General features: G+C 38.5%; 1 protein-coding gene across 3 annotated transcripts in view; it reads left to right on the top strand.

Moving 5' to 3' along the window:
* Positions 1 to 1500: 1500 nt before the first annotated feature.
* jarid2a (jumonji, AT rich interactive domain 2a) overlaps positions 1501 to 23970 on the top strand; it is a 41014-nt gene continuing 18544 nt past the window's right edge. For all 3 annotated transcript variants that reach the window (XM_056267829.1, XM_056267828.1, XM_056267830.1), the window contains exons 1-4: positions 1501 to 2082; positions 13178 to 13301; positions 18962 to 19106; positions 19902 to 20071. In XM_056267829.1, the coding sequence (XP_056123804.1) occupies positions 2038 to 2082; positions 13178 to 13301; positions 18962 to 19106; positions 19902 to 20071 (484 nt within the window). In that variant the 5' untranslated portion in view covers positions 1501 to 2037. The remainder of the gene's footprint in view (positions 2083 to 13177; positions 13302 to 18961; positions 19107 to 19901; positions 20072 to 23970) is intronic.

Raw genomic sequence — 23970 nt, 5'->3', positions numbered from 1 at the left:
GATTATTATGCTTTGAACTACCATACCCTAATATAGCTTTCATACTAGACCAGGCCGAACCCAATTTATTATCAGTCATCTGACTCTCTAATCTCACTTTATAATTATTTTTTGCCTTTAGGATTTCTACTTTCAACCCCCTAGTGGCTGCTTGTTTATGTAAATCAGTAAATTCATAGTTTAAAGACCCGTCTCTTATATTCTATACTGGATTTAACAGATTTGGTCATCCATGGTTTGAGTAGATTTTGACTGTCTACTAATATCATATTACAACTTAACATTACTTTCCATAAAAAGTAACTAAGTAACTTAAAATTAGTTACTTTTTAGGGAGTAACACGATATTGTAATGCATTACGTTTAAAAGTAACATAGCATAATATATAGCCTAATATATAGATAGATAGATAGATAGATAGATAGATAGATAGATAGATAGATAGATAGATAGATAGATAGATAGATAGATAGATAGATAGATAGATAGATAGATAGATAGATTTAGTTCTTTTTTCTCTAAGTTACTACTTCTGCTCTACATTATTTTTGTAACTCAGCGGTAATGTGCACATTGTTGTCTCTTTTTTTATTTGTATATTGCTTTTTTAAAAGTGTTCTTTAAATGAATTAATGTAAATATAACAGACTTGTAAAATAACAGAATGCAATGCATTACTTTTGATTTTCACAACAGTTCTCTCTGTTGTTTAATTCAGATTAATGACACTCATAACACATCAATAGGGAAAAATACCCAATCAGTTTCATCCCCATATACTGGGAATTGCTGATCAGGGTTTATTTTTAGAAATAATCCCTGGATTATCACAGAGAGGGGTTTGCTATAATCCTTAAAGACTCCTTGATTTCACCAACATTAGCATAGTACAATGCATACTCGGCGTGGGTTTCCATAACTAGCAACTGCTAATATTTATTTGGAATTTTTTTTTTTTTTTATCAAACCATGGGTTTACATGTGAATTGTAAGGAATTTAAATTTATGTTGGCTCATTATTCACCATTTTGATGCTATTGGTTAGAAATAATGTGCAACACTAAATTAAGACTTCTTACAAGCAAATTTCAACCTGTCATTCATTGCATTTTGACTCTCGACCAAGACACATGAAAGTGATTTTTGTTCAATTCTGTATATTATTTTTCATTGTTTACAAGCTAGTGACATTGCTCTAATGTTGTTTATGATCATCTGAATAACCTAAACTTCATGACAATTCTAATAACATGTAAAGGACTCTTAAAGTGTTTATTTTGTCTACACATGGAACGTGTTATGCCTTTTTAAGCATTTTTGTTTTTCTGCACCCTCTTACTCAGTAATTGGCACCTCAGTCAAAAACTAGTTCGTGATATTTATTCAAAGAGCTCAAATAAGTTAAGAAAAATGTTAAAAGCAAAGATTCGTGCACTGTTTCAAATGTACCGCTAAACGTGCTTAGTGCGACTGATAGGACGGAGCCTCCTATGAAAGACGCCACTAGGTCGCATTAACATCGGTGCCATTGAGTTCACACAATATGAGGGAGCACAGCGGCAGACAAACCCCAACTCCAGATTTTTCAAATTGGTTTGTTTGACTGTTTTGCACCCGCATAATGTAACAGCAAACGATATATTACAACCTGCGAGAATGGAAGTCAGAAGCTGGCTTTTATTTTGACTGCCAGAATGTGGTGCGGGGAGCCTTGACAATACGCCGTTCAGCTTTCAAATGGAAGATTGGCTTCTCCGACTCATTTCGGTGGATATGTTGTCGTTGTTTTTTTACATTGACCCTTTTTAATCGCCATGGATCTCTAGATTTGGATTCTTGTACCTCTTTCGTCTCTTGAACTGTGAAAAGAAGACAGGCTACGCCGATCGACCGGGACGCAAGATTCTCTGCCTACCTCGACATTTTGCTACCAGGGATTTAAATAATCACGTGCTACAACAACGAAAAGATTTTTTTTAAATAATCAGAATTGATGTGGCCATCTGACCTTTAATGAATTTAACCTGGAGGGCAAAATGAATAGGGAAAGGCCGAAGAGAAATATCATTCAAAAGAAATTTGTAAGTGCAAATTTGACATTTAATTCGTTGCGTGACCATCGAATTCAGTGGCTACTGCCTCGTAATTTGCATTAATCACATTGCTGTTGTCCCTTGTGTTATGTTATCGTCAGGTCTTCTGACAGAATTAGGTCAGATGTTATAAACGACCAGTGCATGAACCATCTTCTATTTGAATTGGAGGTTAAGGACAGACTGCCCGATGTGAATCGTAGCCTACTGTTGACCCAGATAATGCATTGGGCTTTTGAAGTGTACCTTGTTACATTTCGCATTTCCGCCGGTGTGTGTGACATGTCGCTATGTTGATTTCCACTGTCAGTTTTGTCGTAGGCTCTTCAGTCGATGTAGACGACCGTCTAGCGTCTATAGCGTGGTCAGTTTGTGGTCTTGTGCATGTGAGTGTTTGCGGTCATCGTTCTGTGTGTGTAGGTCGGTTTTTCAATGTCACAAGAACTTAGCTTGTCAAATCATGGGCAGGCAGATGCTTGTTTTGTGGTAAGGGCTGAGGTAGTTTACAGCCTGTCTCTGACCTACTATTGGTTAGATGGTGTAAGCAGACTGACCTATTTATTGCCAAGATATGTTAAAACTGTCCCTCTTATCCATTCTACGGTCACTTTATCAGATGTGTATGGCTATGTAACAAAATGCTTATTTTTACTATAATTTAATATAAATAAACAAAATGCTAACTTATTTGATTTCATATAGTTGCCAAGGCAACGCATTCTTATTTTCCTTTAGTTTAACTTGATGTATTAAAATAATTGAATGAAATATTAATAAAAAAACTAACTATATAGGCAAAAAAAATAGACAAAAACGAATAACAAAAATACCTAAACCTTAAACTAAAATTAAAATGGAAAATACTAAAATAAAACGAATTAAAAATATTAATGGAAACTGTTAATATTCAATGATGATAGTATCTCAGTGATACTAAAATAACAAGCATATTAAGCAAGCCTACTCAAGGCTATTAAATGTTAATTAGCTATAATTCATATAATTCATAGTAGTAAAATGTTCAGGTCCACATGTCATTTAGAAATAAGCATCACCATTTTATAGGTTGTATTAATTTGAACCTATTAATATTATAAATTGTAGTTTGATTTGTATTTTTAAGAATAGATGAGAAATAGTTTAGCAATTGAAGGCCTATTACTTAAATTCTTTATAAAATCTTTATGAAATCGTAAGATTTTATTCATTTACATGAATTATCACCTACAATTACACTTTTAAAATTAGCCTACCTCATATATCCTGGCTTTCCAAGACACTGGGAATCCTGGTACTTCAAAGAAAAAACGGCTGTTGAGGAGGTGAATTAAAATAAAAAATATCTTGATTTTTTGTTGCTTTGGCTTATTTTAATGCTACTTTTGCCTTGTTTTGAATAATTAACTCACCTTGAGGCCCCCTTGGAAACTTGCTGAGGCCCCCTAGTGGGCCTCGAACCCCTGGTTGGGAACCACTGATCCTTACCCTTTGAATATAACCTTATCTGGGTAACATTATAATGCATCTTGGCCAAATGAAAAATGCAGGACAAAATGGCTGCTGGACAAAATCTTGACATACATTTCTAGATTTAAAAGCACATTCAGGCAAAAAAGAAAGAAAGAAATATATACAAAAATCAGTTATTCTTTGAGGGTCATTATTTCATTCAGTTGCAGTCTGATGTCTTTGTTTACCTTGATTCTCTGATGTTTAATTGCCACATGGTTTGAAGTACAAGCTCTGAACATTTGGTTTGGTTGTATGAGGCTGGGAATGATCCGTTTAAAGATGATAGCTTCTTTGTATGGAGCTCTCTGCCTTGGCTTTAGTTGGTATTCGCTGTAATTCATTGCAATCCTGTGGATCAAATACAGCTGTCGCTTAGATGTTTAGACATGTGAAGGCACAAGCACAAACATACTTTTAACACTTCATGCTGAAATCTATCAGGGTTCAATATGAAGCTAATTCTATGAATATGCTAAAAACCTCTACTGTGTTTGAAAAAGCAAGGCTATGAATATAAATAGCCTGTTGTGCACATTGAAACTAAGAATGTTGTACATTCTTTCTTCTCTCTTGCCAAACCGGATATGGTCGGTTAGAAAATCTACACAGGGATCAAGATATTTTTGATCAGGACTGCATGAATCAGCAGCAGAGTTGATATGCCTGTATTTACACAGTAACTCCTCTGTGACAGTTCCCATTATGAGATCAGATCTCGTTCTTTATGTATAAGAATAATATTACACAATGTCATTCAGGATTAGGTGAGGTTACAACACACACTATTACTGTGGCTTATTGGAACATTACTAAAGTGTAGTGTAAATGAACAGGCTGTAGAAATTAGGAAGGCTGTAAGAAATCATGTTTCACGCTTTCTCCCAAGCACCATATGTGAAAACAAATCTATTTAATGTGACAACAGAGCAGAAATTGGCAGATATATATCACTCTGTGTTTACAGTGAGCACAGGCCGGCCTCACATGCCAGAGATGGCCATCTTAACTGGAAGCTCTTGTGTCCCACACATTTTCTTTGGCCTCAGCAGTCAGAGATATTTGATAGCTCCTTCAGACTCATCCTTGGCATCAGTTTGCTTCACACAGTAATGGAGAACTAAAGCCCATGCTACACTGATCCTGTTTAGGGCAGCGCTACATTTACAAACACTAGATAGCCTCATTCATTTCAAGTGTTCACTTAAAATGTTTTTTTATCTAAAAAATGTTGACTGTTATTGACAATTTTGAATAACTGGTTTAATGGGGCATCTTAACTGGGAAGAACAAAGCTAGGCTGTTATAGGTATTTTTGCTGTCACCACAAATTCATTTTCCTGTTATCTTGACAACAAAACTTGTTTTCTTAAAGGGTTAGTTCACCCAAAAAGGAAAATTCTGTCAGTAATTACTCACCCTCATGTTGTTCCAACCCTGTAAGACTTTCGTTCATCTTCGGAACACAAATTAAGACATTTTTGATTGAATCTGAGAGCTGTCTCACTCCTCCATAGGCTTCTATGTAATTGAAACTTGACAACCCAGAAAGTTAGTAAAGACAATATTTAAAATAGTCCAAGTGACTACAGTGGCTCAACCATAAGTTTATCAAGCGACGAGAACACTTTTTGTGTGCAAAAAAATAACGACTTTATTCAACTAGTCATTTTCTTCTGTGTGGGCCTCTGAGTGAGTTCACGTAGTGTAACAGCGCTTCTGGGTTGTACGTCAGAACGTAGGCTCATTATTGGCCGACGCTGGTCATGTGTGTGATGCGTGTGGTGCTGGCCAATAGTGAGCCTACGTTCTGATGTTCAATGTATGATTGCTAGGGGTGTAGTAATAGTCAAACTGAACCACAGAACCGCGATACACCACCCACGGTACGTATCGCAATACTCTCATGGCGTACCGAAGGCGTCCCGCCCCCCTGCTGAGGTACGTACTGAACCGTCAGCTTTGTGTACCGTTACACTCCTAATGATTGCTAATGTGGTTTGAAATATAGGGCCTAAGGGAATACTTAGTCACATTTTATACTGTTCATTTTACTGTGTATTTACATAAGTAATGAATAATACTAATGGACTACATGAACTTTCTGTGTAATTATTTTGTAGATCTGATTGTTATTAATTATAGCAACATGCATTATGTGAAATGCTGACACTGTAAAATAGAGTGTTAAATAAGGTTGAATTGGTAATCCAACATAGTAGCAAAATAATTGACATGCGGTTGGATGTTATTTATTTTATGTACTGCTAAATGTGGTGACTCATTTGTTCACTTAGAAGTGAATGTTTTTATGAATTTAAAGACTCAGGAGACAATGACACACACACACACACACACACACACAGCATATTAGACATCATGTGACACTGAAGACTGAAATAATGGCTAAATTAATAATCACATATGTTAAATATTATTATAACATATTACATATAATTAAATAAATATGACATTATTATTAAATGTATGTATTTAATAATAATAATTTGAATTTAATGATTAATTTTATGAGACACATCCATCTTTAATGTCAATACTGTTAATCCACTGGATAATATTCAGCTGTGATGAGTTGATAAATGAGCAAAGGAAATTATTAATATCACTTGTGTCGTCTACTACTGTACAGCCTCATTGCATTTTATCTGTGTAATGAAATTTTGTGGCTGTGTTACAACTCTCAAATAAAACAAAGGATGATGTAAAAACCGCAGGAAGCTTGTAATGGCTGCTTCATCCCTCCGTCTCAGACATGTCCAGCTGTGCACTAATTGATGCAGTCATCCCAAACTCCAAGGAGACATATTGTATCAGAATGGGCTTGCTGAACTGGGTACAATTATTGCTGCAATGTTATTATCAGGAGATGTTTTTATCAAGAAAAGTGTCTGGCTTTTGTCTATTGATTTTAATGTCTGTTTAATTTGTTTTCATCAGAGATAATACTATAGATGTCATAAATAGCAATTAGATGTAGCCTATTTAAAGGCTTAAGCAAAATTTTGATGAGCAAATATTGCCACGTTTAGTTTATTGAAACGTGGGTGAGAAGGTGACTCCACTGTCTGTTGTCTCTTGAGACTTCATACCGCTGTCATGCATGGTAGTAGCTCATTGAGTTTAATTCATCCCAGTACAAGCATATTGTTTAACACTGCTCATGTCTATGGAAAGAGAGGGAGGGAAGTGCATATGGTGAAGCGGCCAGGTTTGCCACTGGTATTCTCCTGTTGTCATGGCAGGAGAGGGAATTGTCATTGGGTGGGTCTTTGCTTCCTTGGCTCCGTCTGCAGCAATCTGTCTTCACAGCTAGGTGAATGTGTAGAGGGTGCTGTCACTGGAAAAACAGTGTCCTTGATAAGCAAACCTCTAACGAAGCGACGCTTATGGGAACTCCCCTGTGCATTGAGTCCTTTGTGTTTGTACAATCAGTGAAGATTTTGTGGCACAGCGCTGAACCATGGGAAGACCAAAATATTTCTTTGCAATGCAAGCATTAATATCAGCAGCTTTTTTTGAAGAAGACTAAGTATTCTGTTATTCTTTATGCACTTTTGGGAGAGTGAATATTGCTTTGTTCATAGTTTTTTATTGGGACAGTCTGGGCTTTAACAAAGAGATTTTTGCAGATGCAAATGCACCGTTCTATGGAAGCTTGTTTCCAATTCTGACTTTTTATATAAACTCCCAATTGCGTGCTATAAAGTCAGAATTGCGAGATATAAACTCGCAATTGCAAGAAAAACGTCAGAATTTTGCGAGTTAATTGTGATAAATTCTGCATGCAAAAGTCACGCAATTCTGACTTTTTTCTCGCAATTGCGAGTTCATATCTCGCAATTCTGACATTTTTCTTGAAATCTAAATGGCTTTAAAAGGGTTAAATCATTTCAGTAATCATTAGTGCTAGATGATGGCAAATGTCATTTACAATTTAAAATATACAGCAACAATTAAATATCCAATATCTACCGGTAACAACTGATAACCAATATAGGGCATAATATCATGCACTTCCGTGTATGATTGGAACAGTTTTGCTCAACTGTGAGGAAAACTGTCTTTGTGAATTTATTTCCAGTTCGTGTAGCTTTCGTGTTGTCAATGGAGTAGGTGTGACTGAGTGCTGTTGAATGGCTTATTTGAGAAGCTTATCGGAGTGAAATTTTCTTGAGAGCGCAGCCAGTCATCATTTATAATCGAACACCTGCGTGTATCGTGTTGATAGGCCAGTCAATGTTGGTTTAATGTCAGGTTGTTGGTCCTGGGTAAATAATAGATCAAAAAAAAAATTCATGCCAGCTTGCTTTTGTTAACATTAGTAGTAGGTAGCTGTGTGTATGAGTGATCGGTCTGAGACAGATGGGTAAACAAGGTCAGATTCGATGTGTTGGCAGGCTGGCCCTCAGCCCGTCTGCTCTTGTTGCCCTGTTTGAATTTGATCTGTGTGAAGCAGCGCTCCCAGACCCAACTAATGCTCTGTCTGAATCAACGTCTGTGCTAAACTTTAGGTAAAGATTAAAGCTTTTTCAATAATTTTCCTGATTATAACACTAGTTGCTTTTGGATTCAAGTGTGTGCAATCCATAAGGGAGCAATTACTCATTAAAGCCATCATGTTTAATAAAAGCGTTTGACAAGTTATCTGTATGCAAATCAAACCCACACACTGGAATTAAACAGGCCTCAGTCTGCAGCCTATTATTCTGCTATTATTCCTCTGACTTTGTCCTTTGTTGTTTGCTTTTTGCTCTTTGTTGCAGTTATGATGCCTCACTTGATCTTTGGATTATAGACTCCAAATGTAAACAAATGTAAAGTCCTCTAATTCAACCGATATATGTCGCTATCATGAAAGATCTGCATTTTGCTTACGGTGACAGACTTATCCACGTGAGTTAAGACACAATACACCTTTATCAATAATTGACATGGTTGCTGGTAGCGTAATAAAAACCAGCACATGACTTGTGACACAGAGATGTGTGTGGTGAGAGATGCTGGTGTAATTGTAAGAGCTGCCCGGAGCTACACGGATACAAATAGCAAACTGATGTGGTTAAAAGGAGGATGCATATGAGGCCGTTTTCACAGAGGAACTGATTATGACAGTTAAATGAGCAACATGAATCTTATGTTTAATTGATTTTGGAGATATTGGACTCATGCACCATGTGTGATTAACATATTGATATTAGATCTTGCCTTAAATGGAAAATTCTATACACTGTACAGTAGTGCATTGTGTATATAAACACAACAGGCATGTTTAGTGAAAATAGTGGAATTATATTGTTGCATTTCTTTTATGAGGTGTGTCAGGGCTCCTTGATCAAGTAATGGACCCGGATATCCTTGAATCATTCACTTAACTGTCAATTTACAAGCATTAAGTAAGCAAATCTCATTCTGTATTTGGCAACGGACCTTGTGCTGGCATAAAAACAGTGAATTTGGCCATAACTCCGAGTGCGTCTGTCCTCCATTAATGCTGTCAGGATTATGATTTGTTCTGCTTAGTTTCATGGTGTTGGTTCTGTTCTGTTCCTGTTCCCTGTATTTGTATATTGTTTCCTTGTGTGTGCCAGATTCACCACATAAGTTCACCTGTTACTCATTTAGTTTCCTCTTTTACTCCTGTGTATTTAATTCCTCAGTTTCCTTTGTTCAGTTGTCTGTTCAGCGTCGTGTTATACGTTTTCTGTGTTCTGAGTGTTTTGAGTGTTCTGAGTGTGTTCTGCAACCCAGGTGACATGAACAGGCTTTGTGCTTTAAATCTAGTAAGAAATAGATCAAAGCCATAACAGAGTAAAGACATATATGTTTAGTTACTTATCACTCTCTCTCTCTCTCTCTCTATATATATATATATATATATATAAATACATTATTGTTTAAAAGTTTTTTGTAAAAAGAAATCTGTATTTTTTTCAGCAAGGATACATTAAATTGATCAAAAGTCACAGTAAAGACTTTTATATTGTTACTAGAAAATGTATTACAGTTACCACAGAAATATTAAGCAGCACAACTGTTTTCAACATTGATAATAATAAGAAATGTTCCTTAAAAACATCAAATGAGCATATATTAGATTTATTTCTGAAGGATCATGTGACACTGAAGACTGGAGTAGCCTAATGATGCTAAAAATGTATCTTTAACATCACTGGAATAAATTACATTTAACATAATAATATCACTTAATTTAATATTTAAAAATATATTTATATAATATTTAATTTATAAAATATATTAATATATACAAATATTTAAAATTGTAATAGTTCACAATACTTATACAATTCTTACCAACCCCAAACTTTTGAACAGTAATATACACTCACCGGCCACTTTATTAGGTACCCCATGCTAGTAACGGGTTGGACCCCCTTTTGCCTTCAGAACTGCCTCAATTCTTCGTGGCATAGATTCAACAAGGTGCTGGAAGCATTCCTCAGGGAGTTTGGTCCATATTGACATGATGGCATCACACAGTTGCCGCAGATTTGTCGGCTGCACATCCATGATGCGAATCTCCCGTTCCACCACATCCCAAAGATGCTCTATTGGGTTGAGATCTGGTGACTGTGGAGGCCATTTTAGTACAGTGAACTCATTGTCATGTTCAAGAAACCAATTTGAAATGATTAGAGCTTTGTGACATGGTGGAAGTAGCCATCAGAGGATGGGTACATGGTGGCCATAAAGGGATGGACATGGTCAGAAACAATGCTCAGGTAGGCCGTGGCATTTAAACGATGCCCAATTGGCACTAAGGGGCCTAAAGTGTGCCAGCAAAACATCCCCCACACCATTACACCACCACCACCAGCCTGCACAGTGGTAACAAGGCATGATGGTTCCATGTTCTCATTCTGTTTACGCCAAATTCTGACTCTAACATCTGAATGTCTCAACAGAAATCGAGACTCATCAGACCAGGCAACATTTTTCCAGTCTTCAACTGTTCAATTTTGGTGAGCTCTTGCAAATTGTAGCCTCTTTTTCCTATTTGTAGTGGAGATGAGTGGTACCCGGTGGAGTCTTCTGCTGTTGTAGCCCATCCGCCTCAAGGTTGTGCGTGTTGTGGCTTCACAAATGCTTTGCTGCATACCTCGGTTGTAACGAGTGGTTATTTCAGTCACTGTTGCCCTTCTATCAGCTCGAACCAGTCTGGCCATTCTCCTCTGACCTCTGGCATCAACAAGGCATTTCCGCCCACAGAACTGCCGCTCACTGGATGTTTTTTCTTTTTCGGACCATTCTCTGTAAACCCTAGAGATGGTTGTGCGTGAAAATCCCAGTAGATTAGCAGTTTCTGAAATACTCAGACCAGCCCTTCTGGCACCAACAATCATGCCACGTTCAAAGTCACTCAAATCAACTTTCTTCCCCATACTGATGCTCGGTTTGAACTGCAGGAGATTGTCTTGACCATGTCTACATGCCTAAATGCACTGAGTTGCCGCCATGTGATTGGCTGCTTAGAAATTAAGTGTTAACGAGCAGTTGGACAGGTGTACCTAATAAAGTGGCCGGTGAGTGTATATACATATATATATATATATATCAGTTGTTCCTCCATGACTGCTTGGCTGCCTTTTTATATTTTTTTAAATTATAATTATTGCCTTATTACCCCATAGTATCCTATGTCCGTGCACTGTTTAAACCACAATGTTAAGGACAGATGAGATTTTGGGGGTTTCGAATTATAAGAGAAGCATTTCCTTTTCTGTCTGGCAGTCTATTGATATTGACTTCCACTTTCTAGTGTCTCTTTTTGTGGGACCCTACTTGCATAATCTCATAAATAATAGAGCTTGGCCTTCGCTCGTGAAATGTCATATCGTTTTGAGTTCACCCTGACAGGGACTTTCACATGGCCGCCACAATAGACCTGTGGAAGACCGTCTCCATGGCTACTAGAAGTTCCCTAGTGAGTGGCACTTTCTTCGTGTGCCATGAGGAGGCCCTAAGCTGGGGTCAAGCACTTCACATCGTCCTAATCATCACAAGTTTTTGCTATCACTGGGGGGAGGGCAGCATGATTACGAATCTTGCTCTCAGGATCAGTTTGCTAAAATAAGTCCCATTTATAGTGATAACAATACATCACGTGTAAAATATCAAATCTGGCTTCATGAAAGCATGGTGCTCTTATGCTGATTGCAGTGACGACTATACAACATTCCTCGGTGAATGGCCTCTGGCCTGTCATGCTATCAGGCTGCTACCAGATGGCTTAAAAATGTACGTGTATATACATATACATATACTGTATATATATATATATATATATATATATATATATATATATATGTTTGTAAATATTTGCTTATGCACAACTATTACAAGTGAAAACATTCACTGATACTCATTAAGGCTAAACAAAACATGATAAATCATGTAAAAATTTTCTATTGGATGATCAGGGTAAATTGTACTTATTTTGTTTTCTGAGCAACATGCAAATATCTTATGTAGCTTCCGATGGGCAGTATCTTTGAACAAAATAAGAAAAATGTACACATCCGCATCCTATTCAAATTATATTTGGGAATCTTTGGAATTATAGTTTCTGCAGATTTTTTTTTTTTTTGTATGGAATATATCAGTATTTATTATAAATGATTTATATGTGCACATGATTTTTATATATATATATTTTTTTTTTATGTGCCCTCGTAATCTTCAATCAAAATCCATCTTGTAGCGAGCGACATCTCTTCTCTGATTATATGTTTACTGGCCTGAGGACGGGACAACCTGTCACACACATGACATCACAGCAATAGAAAACCACAACCATCCAATCAATTCTGTGATTGACAAAATCAACTCTAATTTTTTTCGAGAAGCCATTTCTCTCAGATATATACATCACAATAGGAAAGAAAAGACTATTGCAACTTCTGTTTCATGATGACTTTAAAAACCCTTGAACCATTGTATTGTTACCCTTGTGAATAGTCTGTTGGTGGGTCATGTAGTGCCAGTGCAACACTAGGGGACATGATTGAGAACAAGCTTGGCTTGTTACCCCATTTATGGTGAAGGGGACAGGCCAAGGCAATGAGCTGTTATAAGAGAGCACATTATTGGATGAAAGACTTGTTTTGAGGCTTTGAGAGAATTGTGAAGAACAGTGAGGTCATTCAGCTACCTAGTACAGAGATGTCTTACTACAGCACATTAGGTAATCTATGGGTAACAAATGTTATGCTAACATGTGTTGTCATTGCTTTTGGAGCATTCAGTAATAAAAGGCTTTCTGACATGTGCTGGGATTGAGAAACTGCAGCCAACTGCACTATTTATAGCGCAGTTTTCTGTCTGTATAGCTTTGCTTGCTGTGTTTTTTTTCTCATCCACGCTCAGTGTTTGTCATTTCATTTGTTTGACATAATGAAATCATGCCTGTTTTCCAATTGTTTGACTAATTATTCCAAAACTGTTTATTTAAAGAGCTGTTTCTTTTTCTTATGAGGTGACTTTAGGTCATGTGTTTCATTTTAGAGCTCTAAAATGAACTCTTTCCTTTCTGCAGGATGATAACGATGGGATCCCATGGTCGGAAGAGAGAGTGGTCCGCCGGGTGCTCTACCTCTCCCTCAAAGAGTTTAAGACGGCTCAGAAGAGCAAAGTGGAGAATGGCACTGGGATAGTTAATGGTGAGTATTCCCCTTCTCTAGAGCAGTGCTTTCAGCGATCTACACTACAGATGGATACTGACCTTTAGAACAGCTGCAGTAAAAAACTCATTTCTGTGACATCTGACGCTGTTGCTTTCAGCTGCCATTCTGAACTCCTTTAGAGAATAATACGTTGAGAATATCATACCTTAACAGTGGCATTCGAATGAGTTTTAAGATGATGGTTAGGTTGTGATGTCACCATATGGCAGAGACTGAGCACATGGATATTAATTTTCTTCATATTGACATTGCTAGGTAATCTTTCTAGCACATCCAGGCATATTAGTTAATTAATATTCATGAGCCATTCCTTCAACTTGATCATATTTATAAACTCATATCCTGTGCAGATGATGTTCTATGCTGTTTTGCCATTGCCAAAGACAGTTTTATGTTTGCTGAGGTATTTTTATTATGAATAATCCAGATATTAAATGTGTCAAAAATGGCCTATTTTGTTACATAAATGTAAGTTTGTTCTTCTGGAATTACATTTATTCATTTTGATCAATTTACAGGTTCAAATTAAACTGAGATCTACAGTTCAATGTGGTGTTTCAAAGGTGCATTGGTATTTGATGAATTATTTTGCCTTAGATGCTGAGCTCATGTGTCTGCAGCCAGCTGTGACATAGCAACACATGGCACTGTGGGACTTTTCTTTATTTCCTCAGCCTCTCAATGGTCCATTAGGAATATTATTTTTCTGCCATGATTGCACTGAAAATGTGTGAGCAAAGTAAATTATGCCCTGAATAATGCCCTCTCTGTATGGATTTCATGTGCCGAGGCTGCAAAGCGCTCTCACTGCTCTCAAATCACTGCACTCTAATGGGGTGAACTCAGTGACCCGCCTGGCTGTGGATGATGCAGTGCATCATCTCGCGGAGAATGTCAAGGGCATGAACAGGACACCTCATGAGCTCACCGCTTTATATGCTTTCAAAAACACTTAAGGATTCCTTTGTAATTGGTTTGTTATCAAAAACATTGCATTGCATTTCAGAGAGTCTTGCACATACTCTGTAATTAAACAGCATCCTTCAGAATTCTAAAAATTGTAAAGCGACATTATCCTGTGCAGTTAGTAGCTGCATTCTAATTCACAAGATTCTGCCGAAGTTTACTCACTTCACTTCACTAAACATGACTCACTGTCATGTTTAAGAAACCAGTTTGAGAAGATTTGAGCTTTGTGACATGGTATGTTTTCCTGCTGGAAGTAGCCATCAGAAGATACACTGTGGTCATAAAGGGAAGGACATGGTCAGCAACAATACTCAGGTAGGCTGTGGCATTTAGTCTAAGGCTCAATTGGTTCCAATTGAACATTGCTCAATTGGTTCCCAAAGTGTGCCAAGAATACATCCCCTACACCCAGTGCTCGAAGTTGAAAAAAAGTTGCCTTTCTATCAGCTTGAACCAGTCTGACCATTGTCCTCTGACCTCTGGCCTCTGACTGGCATAAACAAGGCATTTTCGCCCACAGAACTGCCCCTCACTGGATATTTTTTCGGACCATTCTCTGTAAACACTAGAGATGATTGTGTGTGAAAATCCCAGTAGATCAGCAGTTTCTGAAATACTCAGACCAGCCCGTCTGGCACCAGCAACCATGCCATGTTCAAAGTGACTTAAATCTCCTTACATATGATTGGCTGATTAGATATTTGCGTTAATGAGCAGTTGAACGTTTACCTAAAAAAGTGGCCGGTGATATTGTTTAGACCCCTGTTTCTCTGTATACATAACCCTCAAGTTTCAGTTGCCCTCTGTCAGTTATTGTCTATGTTTATGGTTGTTCTGTTCCAGTTCTTTGATTAAGATTTCCATTACACGAGAGTAGATGTTAAAACTTCATGCTGATTTGTAGACTTGTAGTCGAGACCGCCTAAACCGAGACCAAGACACTACCAAGACCAGATGGTAACGAGACCAAGACAAGACCAAGACCAAGACCAAGACAGACCAAGTCGAGACCAAGACCAAGTCGAGACTAAGACCGAGACCAAGTCGAGACCGGAGGGGAAAAAAAACATTAGTGTTGAAGCTAAGCAATAACTTGTCAAATGTTGTTTTGCATTTGCCTGCCTATCTCTGCTGATTTCGAAGTCTCCAAATGAATCCATTCTGCAACTTTTAAATACATAATTATATTTTTAAAAACGAAATTATAGGCTTAAGTGCAGGATCCGAAAGTTGGTCGTTTTTGTCGCTATGGTTACACACACACACACACACACACACACACACACACACACACACACACCGTTGGCGGTGCGCTCAAAGTCATCTGTCAGTTGTGCAGTTACCCAAAATCTCCTGAATGAAGGTAAAACCCATCATGTCACTGATATGTGTTTTACTAAATATTAATATATCAAAAACTGTACATGATATGTGTTTTTTTAAATCAAGTGATCAAAGTGCTCGTTGCCGCTGCGATCAGTGGCGCGGATACAGTGTTTTCTCGCGTGGCTCGCGCGCACCGCACTGTCTTCACTCGGACGCGCGCTTCAATACGTTGCGGATATCGTCGTGGATATTGTAGTATTGTATTGCTCAATCCCCTGACCACTATGTCGGTCTGAGACAGCGAGACCTAGACAAGACCGAGAGGTCCGAGACCAAGACAAGACCGAGACCAAAGACCGTCAAGGCCGTGACAAGACCGAGACCACGTAAAAGTGGTCTCGAGACCAAGACCGGTCTCGAGACATACATCACTACTGATTTGTACTCGGCTTCCTTCCATATGGTGATGTGAATCTCCTTCTGTCCGGCGTTAACGGCTGCAGTGTACTTGGCACGTCAGCACACACAATGGCTGTAACTACAGTGTGGTTTCCCCAGTGGACCAGCACGACAACCGTCTGGATTGAGCCGAGTAGGTGACATCTCTACGGTCTTCAAGTGGGCACCTTCCATCCTCAGTGTTTCGTCGACTAGCCCACGACACCTCAAGAGGGTTTGACAGTGACTCTGGCGTCCCAGAATCACCCCCCTCCGTCCCCCACTCAACTCAGCCCAGCTTACTGACCTCTACATCCCTCCTGCTGCTGAGACCTAACCACAATCTCACAATCTCTCCACAACCCAACCCTACGCGCCAACCCGTTTGACTAAGGCTGTCGAGCCCCACTGTCTTCGTTAAAGTAGGTTCAGTGGCAACGGTTCCGTATGGCATACTACCTACCGCAAAACACCATATCTGCCCAATCACCAACCCTCATTCACTCAATATACACAGGAACGTAATAACTGTACTTACTATGCAAACTATACAAATAAACCAACAGACTCTTCAAGTTTGAAGACTTTCAAGTGCTGCTCCTCTCTGCTGCTTCAGATAAGTTCTTTACTGTGCGGCGCAACTCTTGGCCACTGAATCCGACGTCTCTGAGGAACCGGGTTGTAGAGTGTGCCACAAATCCTCGACAACCCACTTCCACTGGATAAACCTGGACTCTCCATCCTCGCTGTTCTGCTTCAGTGGCCAGATGAGCATACCGCAGTTTCTTCCTCTCATATTGCCTCATCTACAGCATCCTCCCATGGCACTGTTAACTCTATCAGTTGAACAATGCGTGCTGATACAGACCACAAAACAATATCTGGTCGTAGGTTAGTGGTGGCAATCTCAGGTGGAAAAATAAGCCGTTGATCAAGATCAGCCAGCATTTTCCAGTCCCTGGCAGCTTCCAGTTGTCCTGGGCGAGAATTGGTGTTAGCACCTTTTCTTTGGTGGTTGCTCGCCTGGGCGGAGGAATATTGTCTTCTGTGTGTAATGTTTTGCTAGAACAGGTGGCAACTTATTGGTCATGTTACGCTTGCCTTCCAATGCTAAAGCCAAACATCGCAGTACTTGGTCATGGCGCCAAGTAAACCGACCTTGACTAAGAGCCACCTTACATCCTGTCAAAATGTGCCTTAATGTGGCAGGTGATGAACACAAAGGACAAGAGGGATCCTCTCCTACCCAGAGGTTTAGGTTCTGTGGTGATGGGAGAACATCATATGTTGACCTGATAAGGAAACTGATCCTACTCTCTTCCATTGACCAAAGGTCTTGCCAGCCCATCTTGCGTTGTTCCACACTCTCCCATCTCATCCACTCTCCCTGCTTGGCCTGGGAAATGGCCTTTATACACCTCATCCTCTCCTCCTGCTTTCGCACCTCGTTGACTACCAGCTTCCTCCTTTGAGCTGGGCCTGCCTTGTGCCATTTAGGAGGAGCTAAACTGAGCCCAAAACCCCCTCTTCCATGCTGTACCTGTCCCACGATATCCCCAATTTGAAGGTCAGGCTTTGCCTCTACTACAGATCTCTTTGCTGACCACTTTCTACCAGTTTTTAGCACAGGGGCTGCCTCCCTTACACATTTGTCGCGTGACTCTACTAAGGTCATTTCCAGTCTGACCTTGGCGCACTTAAACTCCTCGGTTAAAGCAGAGCCTGGCAGCTGCAATATTCCTTTACTATAAAGTCCCACTCTGCTGAGGCAGCGTGGAACTCCCAACCATTTCCTGATGTATGAACTTATTAACGCTTCCAGCTTATCCACTGTTGTCAAAGAAACCTCGTACACAGTCAGTGGCCACAGCAACCTCGGCAATAGACCAAACTGAAAGCACCAGAGTTTTAGTTTGCCTGGTAGAGCACAGCTGTTTATGCTCTTCAACCCTTCCACTGCTTGTCGTCTAACTTCTCCCACTCGAACTGTGTCCTTTAGATCCCCATCGTACCATCTCCCAAGTCTCTTCACTGGCTTTTCAGCAATCTTGAGATAGCTTAGATGCCTCAGTATTGTTATTGAGTTATTATTAAAATCTGCTGCACATAGATCCTGCTCCTTTTTTTAATCATTCCTGCTGCAACCACAGTGTGACAGAATAACGGACCATAATAAATGGATCTAGTAGCAGGTCGGATCCTCCACCTCTCCCAGGGGGATCTTTCCCTCGGGATAGCTACATATGTAGAGGTTTTTAGATCTGGCCCCTTTCGTTCATTACGACAACGACAGCCTCTGCATATTTTTTTGCCTTCGCCATTGACTCGTCCCTCCACCCCTTTGGTTCTGTCGGGCTCCTCCGGCTTCACCTCAGTACTTGGGCGCACCGACTCTGCCTCAGTCCTCAAGATGTTGCAAGATGAGAGATGGCCCCATACATATCGATAGATCTGCTATTATTATTCTCAATTTTGTATGAGGGAAGAGTAAAGACATTAACTTATGCACATGTTGTATTCTTAATTCACAGACTACATGTTTATTTTTGGCTGCTTAACATGACTGAAACCTTAGAGAATTGTAACAGGACACTGTAGGCACTGTCATTTTCCCTACTTCCTGTCAGTTTATTCTGAGTGTGCACTTAGTCTGAGTGTCCACTTGTGTTTGTTCGCTGCAGACTGAATGATTGGAAAAATCCTGTTTCAAACCTCTTCTCCATTTCAGAGGCACTGAAGAGTTGCTATGGATGCTACGCCCTTTATATCTATTTTATTTGCTAATAGATAAATGTCATAGCAATATTAAAAATAGGATGGAGGAAATTGTTTTCTTCTGTATTTATGTATGTCTATTGCTTAAACTTAAATGTCTATTGCTTAAACCACACCTCTTTTCCCAGGCTCCTTTGCAAATGGTCATTTGAATGGTTTGGGAACTAAAGCTGGGCTGTTTGCTGGAAGCTGTAAGTCAGACAGGACACAACATGCAGTTCAAAGCAAAGACCACAGCCATGAATACTCAATCGATGAGCCTGTCAGGAAAAAGTGAGTTTACTGAGCCTTTTCTCTGTGATATTTCCAGCACAGTATATTGTGGTTTTATGCCATTCTAAGTTAGTACATGGATAAAATGTGGTTTCATAGATACATATCATGATGATTGAACTAGGTGGGAATATAACAGATTTAACAATGGGTCAGGGCATGAAATGGTAACCCTATGTAACTTTCATTGCCAAAGAGATACAGTATAAAGTTAGATTCTAGGCTGACCCACACTGTTCACCAGCAAAACTTAACTGGTGTAACTGGTCAAACATGGAAGTCTTGTGGGTTAAGCCTATTGGGAAACAAGCATCCAAACACAACGTTGGCCAATTAAAAATGACTTGCGCAGTCAGACTTTTTGCTGAGCTTTTATATGTCAAACCAAACTGCTTCCCTCCGCAGGTCTTCTATAGGATTAGATTAGTAACTCTTTTCCTAGCAAAGGAGCGAGTCAGATCGCTATGATTGCCTTTTTCCTCTCATTGATTCCAAAAATCTGGTTTGTGAACTAGTTTTTGGTCTCAATAAAACATGAGGCATCAAATGACAGTATCTTTGTAAAAAAAGAGCTTGAACTGAACTCATTTATTCTCATATTGTTCGAAACCCACATGACTTTCTTTAGTGTCACATAGAAAGGAAAAAGAAAGCTTGATCTGCATTTATTGTAATTGCTTAGAGAAGAGCGACCAATGCAAGTCTTCAAACTTGAATGATGAATAAATGAAGGATGGAGGGAAATTTTCATTTCTAACAGAACTAATCCTTTATATTCCCTGTTTCTCATACCAGGCCAAGACTGCGGGCTCAGAGGAAGTTTGCTCAGTCTCATCCCTGTTCTCCCAATGCCACCCCGCTGAAAGCGCTGGAGGCCATGCCCCCAAGCCCAGCCGCCCCGCACAACCATCTCACAAGACGCAAACCCAAAACTGAAGACTTCCTCACCTTCCTCTGTCTACGAGGTGGGTCTGCTCTCTTTCTATCGTTGTCTGTCTTCATTTTCTCACTCTCTCAACTCTTAAAATGTTTACAGACTCCATAATTCTTTACCTCTGGGCAGCGCACATTCACCTCTCACATGGGAGTCTCGGTTATTGCTGGCAAACATGTGTGTGACTCTCTTGTGTGCGCTGATGTTATTTACAGTGTTTGTGTCTTGGCTGATCTCCCAGTGTACATTTTCAATTCAATTCGAACCCTTCCAGTAAGCGAGTCAAAGGTGACAATGGCAAGGAAGAGCTCCAGAAGATGTTTAAGTAGATGAGGGATGTCTTCTTGTCCATGTTGCTTGTTTAATACTCATGTGGAGTGGAACTATGGTCCAATGGGATTTCAGTGTGGGCGGAGCTGTTATACTATTCGAGTTCATAGGGAGAATTAATTAGAAAATAAATTTAGATTCTGGTTTATACATGAAGGTTGTTTGTTGTCCTGATCCTTAACATCCGTTAAGCAACCAGAATATTCCATATACCATAATAAACAAAGTTGTTTATTGAGTTGCATGTTTTCATTAATTGAAATAAAGCTGAAATAAAATTGAAATATACATTTTAGATGAAATACACGAAAACAAAGTGAAGTAAAAGTAATTTTGAAGTACTAAAATTACTAAACTAAAACTGAAACATAAAAAATAGACATATAATATAAATACACAAAATGACACAAAAATATAAAAAACTGAAAATGAGCACTTTTACATTTATCCGATTAAAAAAAAACACAATTTAAGGTGTTTACATGACCTTGTGGGACAGGACTCAAGCAATTAAGCATAATTGGCTAGTGTAAATTTGTGCATGTAAACAATGAGGGTATCAGTCTGGATTTGTGACCGCTATAAATTATGCTGCAGTCTTTCGTCCTTTTTCATCTCATGGCAGAACAAACACAGAGGACACAAATCGAGTCATACTTTCTCTTATTCTCTCTCCTTTCCCACTCACTTACATTTCTCAGGCTCCTTTGAAATGGTTGACTTTCTCCATCTCTCTTCTCTCTCGCAAAGACAGGAAACAGACTGATTGGATTTGCCATGGACTCTTTGGCTAAGTGGGTTAATGGATTTTCAAACATAAAGAATGTAAATGAGAAAGTTTTTCCCAGTCTCCATTCGTCCCTGTCATCATATAAAACCTCTTTTCAGTATTTGGTTAGAACTGAGCACAAATGTACATGTGAGAGTGGAATTGTGGATCAGTTTATGGATTTTTCAAATATAACCAGAGCCTGTAGTAGTGTCACATAAGTTAAGGATGATTTAAGCCATAATTCAGACACAGTGGCAGCTGGTGTTTCTCATGAGTGGGGAAGCACAGATGTCACTTATCAATGTGCATCATAAAAATTAAAAATAAATTATAATAATAATTTTTAGTCTCTGCTTATAAAAGCTCCTTCTTGATCTACTACTAAACAGTGAAATTACTTTGTAAAAAAAATTTTTTATCATGTTCAAAACTGCATTTATATATTTTACTTTTGAGACATTTACATTTAATTGGACATGTTAGAAAAGATTTATATTTTAAACAAATGGTTTCACACAAAAAAAATCAGCAATAATAATAAGACATTGATGAGCATCAAATCAGTATATTAGAATGATTTCTAAAGGATCATGTGGCTGCTGAAAATTCAGCTTTGTCATCACAGGTATAAATTACATTTTAAAATATTTTAATATAGAAAATGGTTATTTTAAATTGTAAAATATCTTACAATTTTACTGTTTTTACTGTATTTTTAAATAAAAATACCAACCGCAAAATCTGAATGGTAGTAATAAAATTATTTATTTTATACTATTTTTTATGTAATATATACTTGTATTACTACCATTCCAAAGTTTGTGGCTATATATATATATATATATATATATATTGGTTTGTTTCCAACCAAGCTAGTGACGAGATTACTGAAATCCCTTTTTTTGTTGTTCCCCTTTTAGCCTGTTTCTCTCTCTCTCTGTTTATCATTCTCCATCAGCCTATAAGGGACAGAAGTAAAAACAGATTCGGGTTCACAGAAATCCTCAAGCAATGTCACACATTGCTTCGAGAAAGAATTCATATCAGAGGATGACATGAGTCGTAATTTTCGTCTCTTTCCAAAAATAATAGGATACTTGGACTGAACATAGACCTCTTTCCTGCAGATTCCAAAATGCTTCATGTTAAATAATGAACGTGAGAGTTGAATACTTTATCATATCAAATCATCAGCTGTATTACCGTAGAGTATTGTGAGATGAAAATCACATTAATTAATATTCACTCTGAAATGGCTCTTCAAAATCGGCATTATCAGAGAGGAATCGAAGAATCATTCAGTTGCCTCTTGAGATGTAAACAATAGCCAATGGGTCAAAGCCCGCAGGAGCCCTTATTAAAGCCCTTGATGATGGAGGACTGGTCTAAAGAGCCTTTCTCCTTAATCTTAGGGGGCCCAAAAATCCTTTCTTTCACAATTCAGCTCAGCTCCCATTTCACCTGGATATTGTAGCTCGCCTTCCATAACCAGTCGCTAATAAGGTTTCACATAGTTCATTTCCATTGATCTCAAATAATGGAAGATATGAACAGGTTGCAATATAAATGTAACACTCTATTGGTTATTGTGGTTTGAGAAGTGGATTGATTCAAAAGCAGCCGGACTACTTCTCTTCTCTATTTCTCTCCTGTTGGCCCCATTCCCCACCCCCTCCTCAGGCGCACACACACACACACACACACACACACACACACACACACACACACACACACACACACACACACACACACACACACACACACACACACACACACACACACACACACACACACACACACACACACACACACACACACAATCACATGCTATGGCACATGCAAGCACCCAGTGACTCTGGTGCAGATAAATGTCTATTGAGGGAATGTGGAATAAAGCTTGTGAACAGGCTCTCCATTGTGAGCACTGAACCCTTCAGTGAGGATCAGTAGCACATGCGATGAGCACTAGACTGGACCACTCTACAGTCACAATCAACGCCTCTTTCTTACAGTGCTGGGACAGTGAAGTTAAACAGGATAAGCAGCTTTGCACAGTGGACAAATACACACTAGAGTTTTAGGAACACAGAAACTTCTTATATTTGATAGAAACTTCTTATATTTGATAGATTAAAGCAAAAGTAAAAAAAAAAAAAAAAAGGTAATTGGTTACTTACCATCACGTCATTTCAAATCTGTATGACTTTTTTTCTAATGCGGAACAAATAACAATTAAAAAAGTTTCTTTCATACCTTGAAAGTCAGTGAGGTCCTGTGTTGTTTTGGACCCCATTGACTATCATTATGCGTTGCTATTCAAAAGTTTGGGGTAGGAAATATGTATTTTATTATAATTTTTTAAGAAGTCTCTTATGCTCACCAAGGCTGCATTTATTTGGTTAGTAAAAGCAGTAATATTGTGAAATAATATTTTAACGATTTTCTATTTTAATATATAAAATGTAATTTAGTCTGTGATGGCAAAGCTGAATTTTCTGCATCATTACTTCAGACTTAAAATAAATAAGTAAATAAAAATTACTGACCCCAAACTTTGGAACGGTAGTGTATGAACAATTTTTTTTTTAAATATTTTCTTTGGCATGCCAGAGAAGACAGTAAGTCATACAGGTTCGAAACAATGTGAGTGCGAGTAAATGAAGACATAATTGTCATTTTTTTGTGAAATATCCCTTCAAGGACTACTAGGTTTCTTTCAAAGCAAGACATGTGGAGATTTAATCTTTTTTAATCTCGGCTGGTAGCCATTATACTGTTCTGTTCTGTTTATATTTCTCTCTCTCTCTCTCTCTCTCTGCATGACACTT

The sequence above is a fragment of the Rhinichthys klamathensis genome, unplaced genomic scaffold (assembly GCF_029890125.1).
Source record: "Rhinichthys klamathensis goyatoka isolate OS25496 unplaced genomic scaffold, OSU_Roscu_1.1 h1tg000262l_1, whole genome shotgun sequence".
NCBI lineage: Eukaryota > Metazoa > Chordata > Actinopteri > Cypriniformes > Leuciscidae > Rhinichthys > Rhinichthys klamathensis.
Note: the sequence above shows the minus strand (reverse complement) of the source record. Positions and strands in the feature narration are given on the sequence as shown.